At 40.3% G+C, this 14,729-nt stretch overlaps 1 protein-coding gene across 1 annotated transcript in view; it reads left to right on the top strand.

Annotated features, from left to right (window-relative positions):
• Nucleotides 1-14,729, top strand: part of LOC149449761 (alpha-2-macroglobulin-like protein 1) — a 125,162-nt gene that overhangs the window by 64,351 nt on the left and 46,082 nt on the right. Inside the window, exons 17-20 of the mRNA XM_089692748.1 lie at nt 4,279-4,387; nt 6,501-6,648; nt 11,739-11,964; nt 13,564-13,690. Of these exons, the coding sequence (XP_089548874.1) occupies nt 4,279-4,387; nt 6,501-6,648; nt 11,739-11,964; nt 13,564-13,690 (610 nt within the window). The remainder of the gene's footprint in view (nt 1-4,278; nt 4,388-6,500; nt 6,649-11,738; nt 11,965-13,563; nt 13,691-14,729) is intronic.

Below are 14,729 nucleotides of genomic sequence, written 5' to 3'. Positions count from 1 at the left end.
TTCACTTTGATATTTAGGGTGTCTTTGAATTTAGTCCTCTGTAGGTTGATAATTTTCATTTCCATCAAACAACAGTGCATCCTTACGTATCTAACACATTACCCAGTCCATATCAGTATAGATATCCAGCATGATATTTTTCCCCATTGAGGTCTGATGTGTTTTCAAAGTGTTAATTTCATTTTTTGAGCAGTGTTTGTATATATACACATACATACATACATACATACATAAACACACTATATTACCAAAAGTATTGGGACGCCTGCCTTTCCACGCACATGATTGTTAATGGCATCCCAGTCTTAGTCTGTAGGGTTCAATATTGAGTTGGCTCACCTTTGCAGCTATAACAGTTTCAACTCTCCCGGGAAGGCTGTCCACAAGGTTTAGGAGTGTCTATGGGAATGTTTGACCATTCTTCCAGAAGAGCATTTGTGAGGTCAGTCACTGATGTCGGATGAGAAGGCCTGGCTCACAGTCTCTGCTCTAATTCATCACAAAGGTGTTCTATCGGGTTGAGGTCAGGACTCTGTGCAGGTCAGTCAAGTTCCTACACCCCAAACTCGCTCATCCATGTCTTTTTGGACCTTGCTTTGTGCGCTGGTGCACAAACTTGTTGGAACAGGAAGGGGCCATCCCCAAACCGTTCCTACAAAATTGGGAGCATGAAATTGTCCAAAATGTCTTAGTATGCTGAAGTGTGATTCGTCACTCCAGAGAACACGTCTCCACTGCTCTAGGGTCCAGTGGTGGCGTGCTTTATATCATTGCATCTGACACTTTGCATTGTACTTGGTGATGTAAGGCTTGGATGCAGCTGCTTGACCATGGAAATCCATTCCATGAAGCTCTCTACACACTGTTGTTGTGCTAATCTGAAGGTTACATGAAGTTTGGAGGTCTTTAGCTACTGACTCTGCAGACAGTTGGCGACTTCTGCACACTGTGCGCTTCAGCATGCGCTGATCCCGCTCAGTCATTTTACGTGGCCTACCACTTCGTGGCTGAGTTGCTGTTGTTCTCAGTTGCTTCCACTTTGTTATAATACCACTAACAGTTGATCGTGGAATATTTAGTAGCAAAGAAATTTCACAGATGGACTTATTGCACAGGTGGCAACCTATCACGGTATAATGCTTGAATTTGCTGAGCTCCTGAGAGCGACCCCTTCTTTCACAAATGTTTGTAGAAGCAGTCTGCATGCCTAGGTGCTTGATTTTATACACCTGTGGCCACGGAGGTGATTGGAACACCTGAATCAAATGATTTGGAAGGGTGTCCCAATACTTTTGGCCATATAGTGTGTGTGTGTGTGTGTGTATATATACACACACACACACTGCAAAGGTACACACTGCAAAAGTAACCCAGGAGTTTTTGAAGGAAAAGAAGTGGAATATTCTGCAATGGCAGAGTCAATCACCTGATCTCAACCCAACTGAGCATGCATTTCACTTGCTGAAGGCAAAACTAAAGGCAGAAAGACCCACAAAGAACAACTGAAGACAGCTGCAGTTAAAGCCTGGTAAAGCATCAGAAAGGAGGAAACCCAGTCTTTGGTAATGTCCATGGGTTCCAGACTTCAGGCAGTCATTGCCTGTAAAGGATTGTCAACAAAATATTAAAAATGAACATTTTATTTATGATTATATTCATTTGTCTAATTACTTTTGGTCTCTTGAAAAATGGGGGGATGGCTACTCTTAAGAGCTATAATTCCTAAACCATTCCTCAAATTTAGATGTACATTTATTCAAATTAAACCTGAGAGTGTGCACTTTCAGCCACTATCCATTATATAACTATAGCTTGAATATGTTTTGGTAAACACCTGAAAAAATCTAAAATTGTGCCTCTGTCCAAATATATATATATGGACCTAACCATATGTGTGTGTACATTATTCAATTATTATAGTGTTATAGCGATATTGCGAGTTTCCTCTTTCTCTGTATAAAAAGGAGGTGGTGGCAGTGTGAAGGGGTTAATTGCGTAATTAACCTGACCCAGTAACAATAACGTCCAGGCTGCAGGTACATAGATTGTAGTCCAGTAGTTGGAAAATCTTTGTGCAGGGTGCAGCTGGGCGTGGTATTGTTAAGCACGTCACATCGCGGTTTGGATCGGCCAGTCCTTCGGTCACAAGTTTGGTGAGAAGGTCTGGGGTCTGACACCGCGATCATCATACATATATATATATATATATATATATATAAATATATATATATATTTATATATATATATATAATATATATTTATATATATATTTATATGCACACAAAATGTTTTACATGTTTGGTATATAGATTTTATCTATTTATACATTTATTTAATATATGCACGCATCTTACCACTTGCAAGTGTTTTGAGTTAGTATACATTTCGAAAGCTAGGTGCAGGATAACCTTTTACATACATTATAATATTAATAAGTATGCACAATTTGTTTGTTTTTATTATTATTTTCATCTTCATTGATCCCCTCCCCCTTTGAGGCAGAGGGCAGGGGCCATGTGATGGGTGGAACCTATAACATGATTAGTAGGGCACAAACCTTTTTCAGTTTTAGCTCGGAGGAAGGGGACATGTCCCTGAAACATGTCAGCAGGCCTACCTCACCACCAGTCAGGTACTCTGCCATCACATTGGGCCATCTCAGTGGTTTTACATGCTTATATACGCATCTCATTTGATATGTTTTTCATTTTTAATTTTCCAATAAACCTTGGATAATGAGTTAGGTGTTTGCGCCCCCTGTGTGCTTCTTTTTCCAATCTCTAGATATTAGACTTTTGCTTGCTACTACGAATTTTCCAAAACTGGGATGCCTGCAGGCTCCTTTAGATTTTTCTTTGCTACCAACTCACTACTCTTCTGGGATAAGGACAGCAGTGGAGATACCTACTGTACAAACAGATATGTGCAACTGTTGTGTGAGGTCTCTACCTGGTGGAGATTACAAATTTATAGGTAGGTGACGGCCAGAGATGCCATAAAAGTGATATACTGTATAATCTTAAATCTGAAATTTAATTATATTTTGCCTCCTCTGATCCCTCTCACATGACCCCCCCTCCCCACACACACACACCTTATTAACATGCTAATACGAGGGTTCTTCAAAAGGTTTCTGCGCTTTTCTTTAACTTTATTATATATATATATATATATAAGTATGGAAACTTTTTGATGACCCCTTGTAAAACGTTTAAGTAAAACCTATCTTTTTTTCATTATATACATTATTTTAGACCCAGCAATGTCATCACTGGGTGTTTCTGCTTCTCTATGTAATGCAGGCAGATCATGTCTGGAGGGAGGGGATGGCAGGGTGCTGCATGTAGCTTCCCGAAAACATCACAGAACCTTGCCTCAGTACTCCTTTTATGAGCCCTTATCCCAGATTCAAGCAGTAGGCTGGCTCTTTGGAGAATTTATGCAAATGTCAACATGCCTTCATGGGTGGGCATCAGTCTGAAGGAGTAGGCATTCCTAGGCAGACTGAATTTGAATGCAGACCACCCGACATAAAGCCTGGATTGAAATCCAATGAATGAAAGGGGCAAGCAAACGACAGTAAGGCTGAGGAGGAAAGCTCTGGTGAAGCTGGATGCCCTCCACCCAGTAAATGAGTAGGGCTCTATATGACTTGCTGCAGAAGCTCACAGTGTGCAGTAAAATACAATCAAAATATGCAATTTCTAGTGATGGAGAGGAGACTGTATAACTGTGCAAGACTGAAAGTAAGGTTGGAGGTTAGATTTAGTTGGAAATTGCTAGATTTTAATATATATACAACTATATACAGTATATATACTATATATATATCAACTAAGAGTTTATATTTAATCAGTAACAGAATATTGACTTGCCTTGCATCTGCAATATATATGAGTGCAAACATGAAAGCATCCAGAAAAGAACAGACAGTGATTCAGTGACAAAGCTGGAAGAAACGGTATAAAGCTAAACTATCAGGAAATTAGAGAGTGGATGAAAAGGAGAAATGGATAAAATGGTAAGCGAGGTAAAAATTTACTTGGTGAAAGACTTCTCTAGAAGCAATGAATAAAAGGTAGAGTTACTAAGCAATAAAGGTTTATTACAGTTCTAACATTCAAATATCATTTAATATCACATAGAGCAGGATTTTCATGATATGTCATTGACCGCTGTCCATAGTTGTTTTCGTTTTCGGGTATTGTTCATAACTGATAATGCATGGCACATAACATATGCTTTCCTAATGAAACCTCATTCTTTTATAAACTACAGGGGATAAACCTAAAAATAATAACAAGTGCAAACATTCAGAAACCTCTGGAGTGCCACATGGACTTTCCAAGTTATCGATTGAGCAGACCAGTTGGAGGCACAGTACGGGGTAAGATTATATAAGAATAAAGCTGTTTCTGACAAATATTTTCTTCAAATCCAGGCCTGCTGTATTGCTAGTGCTATAGCTGCCCATACTGATCCATTGGTGCCAGAAGGTAAGAAGTTTGCAGTACAGGACTTTTGTCTCCCTTTACCTACTTGAACAAACAATGCCTGGAGGTAGTGGCATAACTAGAATGTTCAGGGCATCTTCAAGAAACCGTGAAGGGCCCCCTTCCCTCTGAACTTTGTGACCCTGGTGGTTACACCAATGGTGTCAGTAGTTTTTTATTTTTTTATTTTTTTTGTTGCCATTGTTCTAGGAGCCCTGTTGGGGGGCTTTGATGAAATATCAGGGATCTAAACAGACATGATGTTCACCTTTGAGACAAAGAAAGGAGATTGAGAAAACAGCCCTCAATCTCCATCGCTGCAGCCTCAATGAGATAGATGTGGGCACCTGTACTGTTTTTCCTTCAAACATTTTGGGGAAAAAAAAGTCTATTTGTGTATTTTAGCCTCTGTATCTCTTTTTTGTATGTTCTGTACTGTGGCTTCTCTTCCCAGAAACAATCAATTTATTTACAAGGCTATCATGACAGACAAGCCATGCACACCCCAGGCAGCATAGAGGGAGAGCACCAAAGTATTCAGGGCAGGACTGAGAACCTTTGACTTAGGAATCAATCCAACCAACTAGCCTTTCATGATCATTTTTCTTTGGGCTAAATAAAGTGTATTACGGCACTACATTTCTTGATGGGCATAGTGAAAAGTGGTGTTCAGAAAGGACACGGCTTATTGTGACACACCTACTGTACCAGAAATGGCTCCTTGGTAACATGACAACACAGTGTTTTAAGTCTTTCCTCTGGCAAACCCTTTGATTACAGGACTAAACAGGGAGCAGGTAGATTTTTGATTCCCACCATGTGTTGATATCTGCACAGTGAAATCACTCCACCTGAGGCAACCAACTTACTACATAATATTAATCCTTGCTCAGGTGTAAATGCCCCCAGCCCAACATCCCTTTGGATTTTTAAAGGGTCACTATGTAGGACTGAGTGTATGGAATCTCCACCTTAAAAAGCCTTTAAAAATATAGGTAAGTGTATATAGAGGGATTATGGAGGAGTAATGACACCAACATGCTGAGGTCATGCCTGGAGATCTGGAGTTAGTTTAATTTCTGCTCCAGATGAAGAGAATCAGTGAGGGTACAAATGTGTGATGTCATTGCCGACTTGTTCAAAAAGGTAACGGCTCTGGGCCTGATATCATGCTACTGACACATCTTCCGAGTAAGTCACTAATCTGGAACAAGCACGCAGTCAGTGATAAGTCCACCCCTCATGCTTGTTCCTAGTTTGTCATTGACTAGGTAGTAATGCTAAGATAAGGATAACAGCCCTGAAGCCTACACCAAAAAGATAAGTTCCCCTTTTGCAGGTAAAAAGATGTGCATTTACTATTTTTTGTTTTGGGAGATCTGCAGATCGCTGGTGCCATGCAAATCTCCTGCACACTGTCAGTGTATCTGTGTGCTCCTACCTCGGATGGGCAGGCAGCTACACGCTGACAGGAATACTGTTTTTTTTTTTTTAAATTGTGACAGCTTGCGGGGAGAGAAGATTCCCCCGCTACCTGTCAAAATGGGGGATTGGGGTCTGGTCCTTTCATAACATGTTGCACCCTGAATATGGGTGTAACATATAACATATTTTGAAAGGTGAACTTGTCCTTTATGTCCTCTCTAGTGTAAGTCTATCCCATCAGTGTTTGACCTTTCCCCCAAAGCCTCACCACATATGGCCTTACATATAAAAGGTTATAAATGGATGGAGTTCTCAGCAGAATTTTTCTTTTTTTCCAGGCAAGGTTGTAAAGCTTAGAGAAGGACCTGGTTACCATGGATACAAAAAACATTTCCCTTTCAGTTATGTTTTATAATGTATGGTCAGCAATGGCCCAAAACATAGAGCATCACATAGAACAATGGGATGTGGGGAGGTAAAGTTCTCCTGTGGATTCCTGAAATGTCTGGTCACACACTTTACTCAGAACCCTCAATATAAATAAGTATATACATGCATTTACTTTATCAACTTTTTCTTCAGCTGATACATATAGAGCAAGATCACCTGGATCAAAAATTTCTAAGGTAATAAATGGCATAGAGCATACGGAACAAGAGAAAGAGAAAGTAAAAGAGCCCATCCGAACGTATTTCCCTGAAACCTGGATATGGGAACTTATAGCAGTAGGGTAAGTGTCAATTTGCTCAGCTGTGGACTTAACGCTTTGTACTGCTCCATTCTGAAGAGTTTGGGGAGCTATTTTCAGCCTAGAAGAATCGGACATGTCAGTTGCAGCATGCATACACTGCCATCTGGCCATTTAAAGTAACAGTACTGGAATTTTGGGCATTGTTAAAGGAGAGGTACAGCCAAAGCTTGTTTGGCTGTACTTCTGTAGTTCACTGAAGCCCGCTGTCAGATGACATCACAGAGTCGCTCCAGGCTGAGGGCAGATCCCAAAAATATGGTCGGGATCCAAACAGAAGTTTGGACCAGCACCTGGCTCAGCCTCTTATCGACCGCTGGGAGCCTGAGCCAGCCTCCCCCACCACCCTATGAGCGTGTGTATGTGTGTGTCTGTGGGGGATTTAGGTCAAAGGGGTGGGGGGAGGAAGAACACAGTGGTGGCTGAGTGATCAGTGGACTTTGATCGCTCAGTTCTCAGTCTTTAGGATTGGTGGGTACAGGTGCAGCATTGGACCGATACTGCATCAACCTTGGTAGGAATGATTTTCTAAAAAAAAACAAAAAAAACAAAAAACATAACCCATACTCTTTTAACTACAAATGAATGAGATAACATGTTTTACACGTTGAAAGTGTTAAAATCAAACACTTCAGACCATTTTGTGAGGAAATGGCAGTAAAAACACAAAACAAATTTTCTTACACTCATACAAACTATGTATACATTGCAGGAGCAGACCCTTCCGAGTCTTTTCTGGAAGCAATTTGAATAATGCCATGAAATCATCTGTTGTAAATTTGACACACATAAAAGCACCAATTTGATTAAATATGTCTTTTAGCTTCTAAAAAAGAAACCTAATTCAGCAACAAACAGCTTGTACTAAAACTCAGCTCTGTTAAAAAAAAAAAAAGGTAGAGTTAGCTCAGACAGCACTCAGTGCAACCACCCCATCATAGCACACATGTTCTTAAACTCATGGGGAAGTACACTTTGGCATATTCATCTTAGGTGCTAGAGGACCTCATCTAGGTACTGATTACCAATATATTTAAAAGCACCACAAGGTGTCTGCCTTTTGCCCCTATTATTAGATTGGTTACCTATGATGAACTTCACATTAAAAAAACAAAGTGTAACAGATTGGTCCTTACTAGTCAGTAGATATGGTGGCTGTATTCGCTTTAATTTATCTATCCTTTGTTTTCACCTGATGATACTGCCAGTAACATACTTTCTGTCCTGTGGTGGTTATGCTCACCCACTGCACTCTATCTATGGAGGAGCAGCATTTTTGACACTTGACATTGTTGGACTGTAAACAGCTTCTTTCATTGCCTATATAACATAGGGAGAAGTGATTATGTAACCCACAGAAGATAGCTAGGGAAAGCTGTTAAAATTTCAGTTCAGTGCACAGGAAGATACAAGTACACTGACAGGATCAACAGGTATTCTTTACTTGCAGACAATGTATTTGACACAAACAAAGAAAACAAATGCAGCCAGCAAACGCAATGACTGGTATATGCAATACATTACATTGCTGTTCTTGCATTTAGATATACAGTTAGGTCCATATATATTTGGACACAGGCACAATTTTAGATTTTTTTTCAGGTGTTTACCAAAACATGTTCACGCTATTGTTATATAATGGATATGGGTTGAAAGTGCACACTCTCAGGTTTAATTTGAGGGTATGTAATTCCAAATTGGAGGAAGGGTTTAGGAATTACAGCTCTTAAGAGTAGCCATCCCCCCTTTTCAAGGGACCTAAAGTAATTGGGCAATTGAGTCAAAAGCTGTTTCCTGGCCAATCAATTCATCAATTCATCAATTAAGCAGGTAAAAGGTCTGGAGTTGATTCTAAGTGTGGTATTTGCATTTGTAATCTATTGCTGTGAATGTACATCATGTGTTCAAAGGAGCTGTCCGTGCAAGTGAAACAGGACATTGTAAGGCTCCAAAAATGGAACAAATTCATCAGAGAGATAGCAACAACATTAGGAGTGGCCAAATAAACAGTTTGGTACATTCTGAGGAAAGAAGAATGCACTGGTGAGCTCAGCAACATAAGAAGGTATGGATGCCCACAGAAGACAACAGTGGTGGATGATCACAGGATCCTCTCTATGGTAAAGGAAAAACCCATTCACTACATCCAGACAAGTGAAGGACACTCTCCAGGAGGTGGGCGTATCATTGTCAAAGTCTACAATCAAGAGAAGAGTTCACGAGAGTAAATACAGAGGGTTAACCACAAGGTGCAAACCATTCATAAGCCTGGAGAATAGAAAAGCCAGATTAAACTTTGCCAAAAAAACATCTAAAAAAGCCAGACCAGTTCTAGAACCAAGAAAACATCTAAAAAAGCCAGACCAGTTCTGGAAAAGTATTCTTTGGATGGATGAAACTAAGATTAATCTGTACCAGAATGACGGGAAGGAAAAAGTGTGGAGAAGGCTTAGAACAGCTCATGATCCAAAGCATACAATGTCCTCTGTAAAACATGGGGGGGGGGGCAGTGTGATGGCATGGGCATGCATGGCTTCCAGTGGCACTGGGTCATTGGTGTTTATTGATTATGTGACAGAAGACAGAAGCAGCTGGATTAATTCTGCAGTGTTTAGAGATATGCTGTCAGCCCGGATTCAGCCAAATGCAGGAAAGTTGATTGGATGGCATTTCACAGTACAGATGGACAATAATTCAAAACACACTGCAAAAGCAACCCAAGAGCTTTTGAAGGAAAATAAGTGGAATATTCTGTAATGGCCAAGTCAGTCACCTGATCTCAACCCAATTGAGCATGCATTTCACTTGCTGAAGGCAAAAAGAAAAGGCAAAAAGAGCCACAAACAAAGAACAACTGAAGACAGCTGCAGTTAGAGCCTGGCAAAGCATCAGAAAGGAGGAAACCCAGTCTTTGGTAATGTCCATGGGTTCCAGACTTCAGGCAGCCATTGCCAGTAAAGGATTCTCAAGAAAATATCAAAAATGAACATTTTATTCATGATTATATTCAATTGTCCAATTACATTTGGTGCCTTAATAAAGGGGAGAAGGCTACTCTAGCTGTAATTCCTAAACCCTTTCTCCAATTGTACATAACCTCAAATTAAACCTGAGAGTGTGCACTTTCAGCCCATATCCATTAAATAACTATAGCTTGAATATGTTTTGGTAAATACCTGAAAAAAACTAAAATTGTGCCTGTGTCCAAATATATATGGACCTAACTGTACTTTAGGAATCAGTCCATGTCTGGTAGAGGATAGTTTAGCGTGGAATCGTCAACTATTTAAGCGTCATTCCTTTATTTGCCATATAGGCAAAAGATTTTGTGTCAATATAGGAATCAAACCATCTACTGTCATTAAAATAAAAAATGTATATTTGTTTAGACAGGCCAGTAAGGAAAAGGGCCATATAAGTTTACAATAATAAAACTAATTACATCATCAAAGTTCTATTTCTTTCCTCAGTGATGTCCAGGTATAAAATTACAGACAAGTGATCCCCTTTATGCAATATACAGCCAAAAGTTTGTGAACAACTGACCATCAAACCTATAAAGGTTTGTTGGACATCCAAATCCAAAACCATGGGCATTAATATGGCATACCCCCCACCTGCTTGTGCCTATAACAAGATTTTGTTGTTGCGTCTGTGAGCATTTGTGCCCATTTAAACCTGATCACATGGGTGAACCATTCCGTACACCCGTATGAAGGGCTGTCTTTACCCATCTGAAATGCACAGGTATTCCAAGCAGTCCTGTGCAGGCAGCCTGCTGAAATCAATGACAGCGGGCCTGCATGAATCTCCAAGTGTATCCGAGGTGTACATCTAAGCCGGTCCGATGCACAGATTACAACACAGTCTATTATAGCCAGCCACCTGCATTGATTTCAAGAGCCTGCCATCAATGGGCTGCATGGAACAGCTGTACATCTAGTTCAGGTGAAGACAGCCCTTTGCACCAGTGTTCACACTAGTGCGAGTGGAAGCCGCTGTGGGACCCGCACTTGGTCCCGCAACTGCAGCCACCCGCACATAAAATGCAAGACCTGTGGCAGGTGCGATTAATCTTACCACACTGGAAATCGCACCCTGTTTGTACCGTTAGTGTGGTTTTCAGTGCGGGCTGAGATTTCTGGAAAGGTCCAGGGACCTTTTCCCTGTATTTTGCGATTGGGCTGTTGTGCCAGTGCACTAGTGTGAACTGAGTCTAAGCCAGAAGTTTGATCAGTCACAACAAATACTTAAAAATTTTTTTTAAAAAAGATATGTTTGTGAGGGCAGCTTCTGACCTTGAACAAGACCTGGCTCACAACACCTGGTTGCAACCCATCCCAAAGGTGTTCAGTAAGAATGAGAGCCGAGCTCTGTGAAGGTCGCTTAAGTTCTATTACACCAAATTCGACAAACCAGATCTTTACGAACCTGGCTTTATGAACAGGGGCAAAATCATGCTGGGAAAAATGGGCCTCCCCCAAACAATTGCCACAAGGTTGGTAATCCACAATTGTGTGAAATGGCTTTGTATGTTTCAGCAATAACAGTAAGCTACTGTATAGTTGAAACACCCGAACACAATAATTTGAAGGGCTGTCCACATGCTTTTGACCACATAGTAGACATGAAAGTCAAGTGTTCACAAACCTTTGGCCATACAGTTTATTTAAAGACAAGCTGAGTCAAATGATCCAATTTTAAACCAAAGCGGAGTGAAGGATATAGAGCACCAAGAAGAAAACCCCAATGCCTCAGGCTCCATGCACACCAGTGTTTTTATACCACAAAATATTTTTTTATTACCACTTGAATCTTTATTAGGGTGGAACCTGCACTCACTTTCTCTTCATTCTGACACCCATTAAATGAATGGGAAGTGGGGAAAGCTCCTATGTATGCAGTGTGTCAAATTAATCAACATGCAGCTAAGGGGCCAGTAGAAAACATTTTTTTTCAAGCCATTGGAAGAAGGAACCTGGCTACAATAAATAAAGTTTTTTTATACTCCAGCTTTTGGCTACTTTTATTAGTATAACTTTATATTCTTTGTTGTTCTTTGTCTTGTCCAGAGACTCTGGCAGTACTCACTTCCATCGTAAGACTCCAGACACCATCACAGACTGGAATGCCGGGGCCGTATGTTTGGGTCAGAGTGGATTTGGCCTGTCTCCTCCTGTCTCTCTTCGGGTCTTCAAGCCATTCTTTGTAGATCTCACCCTCCCATATTCTGTAGTGAGAGGAGAAACTTTTACTCTTAAAGCCTCTGTGTTTAACTATCTCAAGCAGTGCATTAAGGTTAGTTAAACTGAAGTAATGTGAATGATATTAATCTACTTAATCTCAGACTTGCCTTCAGTAAAGCATTACTAAACCCAGGACCCTGCACTCAGTATATTTGGTCTCCCACAGTAACAGAACATTGAAGTGCAATTCTTTTAGTAAATATAAACTGCTAAAATTCCTTTTTTCATCAGCAGTATATAGCAGTCTTCTGACTTCTATCAGTGTCAGATGGAGCACTGGTTAATATTGTAGGAGGAGTTTTTATTGTAATCTGACTGTCCTATGAGGCTGCAAGACCCCTGACCCTCTAGTGCTGATTGGCCCTGTGCCGATCACATGCACCCTCAAAAAAAAAAACTCCCTAGCAATACACACCAAACACCAGACTTGTCACTGCTCTGGATTAGGGACAGTAAAAGGAGAGGATCAGAGAAAACAGGATCAAGCAGCCTTTTTACACAAAAGCAGAGGATTAACCCCTTAGATTCCAAAGTGAGTATAGCAAGCATGATTTACTGCATATACAGAAAGATTTTACTGTTGTGGGTTTAGTAATACTTTAGGGCTTTGTCCACACAGGTTTCTAATTATAAATGATAATATAAGGAGCAATTTACAGAGCTTTCAGCAATCTTCAAACAGCTTTCTTGAAGCCCTGAAGTGGTGTAGAAATGCTCACAAAGGCTCCATGCGTCACAATGCTTTGTGGTGCACTAAGCCAGAAAAAAATAGTGCAGGTTCATTTTCTGGTCCGTTGTGTTGCATTGGCAGCACATTCATATAACTGGGCTACTTTAATATACCGGTATATTAACATGCAACATAACACACCAGACCGGAGCAGATGTAAACAGGGCCTTATATGAGATCAGTGGAGATGCATTTGACAATGTAAAGCATGTTGAAACAAGTCAATGCATGTTGGCACTTAGCGTGCATTATGCATAATGTACATTACCATGTGTTTTGCACATTTTCCATGTGATGAAGCAACAGCCAACTGGAGACTGGAAACGTCACTCACAGATCAATGTACATATTTACCTGCACACCATAGATCTTCAAATCATATTCAATGGTTTTATTCAAAGTGATCACATCACAGAGGAAGAGTACAATTTTTCAGGGCCATGCACATGCCTGATTAAGGGGTCCTGCTCGGCCTGTGCAACATTGCACTCTTCCTCTGTGATGTGATCACTTTCAATGAAACTTTTGGATATGACTTGAAGATCTTTGGTCTGCTGGCAAATTATGTATGTACATTGACTGCAATGCACATTGATGTGAAATGTAAAGAACAGTGCAGCACATGTCAAAATGCATGACAGGGCATAATTATTGCCAATATTTGATATTGTTATTTAAAGCATGCATAGGTATTTTATTTGGTTTAATAAAGTCCCTATATGTATTTTTATTACAAACTGATAATGCTTTTTTTTGGTTGAATTCCAAGTGAGCAATTCGACAAATGAAATAAACATATGAAAGCCCATAATGTTATAAAGTTGCAGCTTCTCGGAAATAACTATCACATTTGGAGTACTTGTGAAAACATCAATGTGTAAACTTTATTTTATGGTAGTTTTTAAAAATTTTTGCTGACAGATTAAAGTCACGCTGGGCCCCACGAAGGAGTTAAATCCGACACCTTGTACAGACTGTACTTACAGCTGCTGTCTGTGTGCCGATGAAAGCAAAACCTTCTACTGGAACCTGAAAGCCACCAAACTGGGTGAGAAGGGATTTTTCAATCCAAAATTAGACATTGTTTTACTCATGGTTTACTAGAGAATTTGTTGTCCAGTCCTTATCATCAATACTAGTAAAGGAAAATTACTATATTCCATTCATATTAATCTACCCATGAACAGTGGGACATATTTTTAGAGAGGCAGTCAATTTGTTTTAATAGGACTTTGCTGAAATATCAGTTTCAGTTAGTTCCTGCAGTTTATTAAAATTGTATTCAATACTAATTACTATTAATGCAATTTTTAGAGCCAGATTTATACTTTCTGCCCAACAAGGCACATTTTTTTGCCAACCCACTACTACCATAGTTGACTGGCTAGTTGTTGTATCACATTAGCAAGATTAGATGTCACAGTCATTTGTTAACAAATTGTGTATGGTGTATTATGTGGAGCTTGGGGTCACCAGCTAGCTGCTTTTAAAAATAAAAACAGCCCTTATTGTTTGTATAAGGCAAGCACATAAACCGCTTTCTTCAGCAAAAGTAAATGTAAACAGTCCATAATTCTGGCATCATGAAAAACAACACAATGGCTCACCACCAGTATACCCATCCACACCAGGGTTTAAGGTTTCTGACTGCTTTAGGGTGCAGCAAGGCTTCAGGGACTCAGCAAACCGTGTTTCAGTCACCAGCCATTCCACGTTTTCTCACAGCTGTGACCTGCATCACACGCCACCTCGCTGACAGGTGCTGACTCCTTCTTGTCCCCTGTAGGAGGGTTACACCTTTCAGGACCAAAGTCCCCAGGATTGGAGGCTCTATCTCAACCAAAGTCTCTCTAAGTCTCCAAATTCTGAATCCCATATAGAGACTTACCAATCCTGGGCAAACCGCAAGTCAGTTTACCCCCCTTTCCAACAGGAACCCCTCATCCTGCATGCGTGAGAACACCTTAGTACTCCTAAGTGCATTCAAGTCCCCCCCTTAAAGGAACCGTAACCCAAATAATGGGGACACACATTTCCCATCCAGGATGTATCCCTGGTCTCTTTTACAATGGGTGGCTGTGTGCCAT

Source organism: Staurois parvus, unplaced genomic scaffold (genome assembly GCF_062004578.1).
Source record: "Staurois parvus isolate SC_StPar_1 unplaced genomic scaffold, SC_StPar_1.0 ptg000604l, whole genome shotgun sequence".
Classification (NCBI taxonomy): Eukaryota; Metazoa; Chordata; class Amphibia; order Anura; family Ranidae; genus Staurois; species Staurois parvus.
This window is presented reverse-complemented; position numbering and strand designations above follow the sequence as displayed.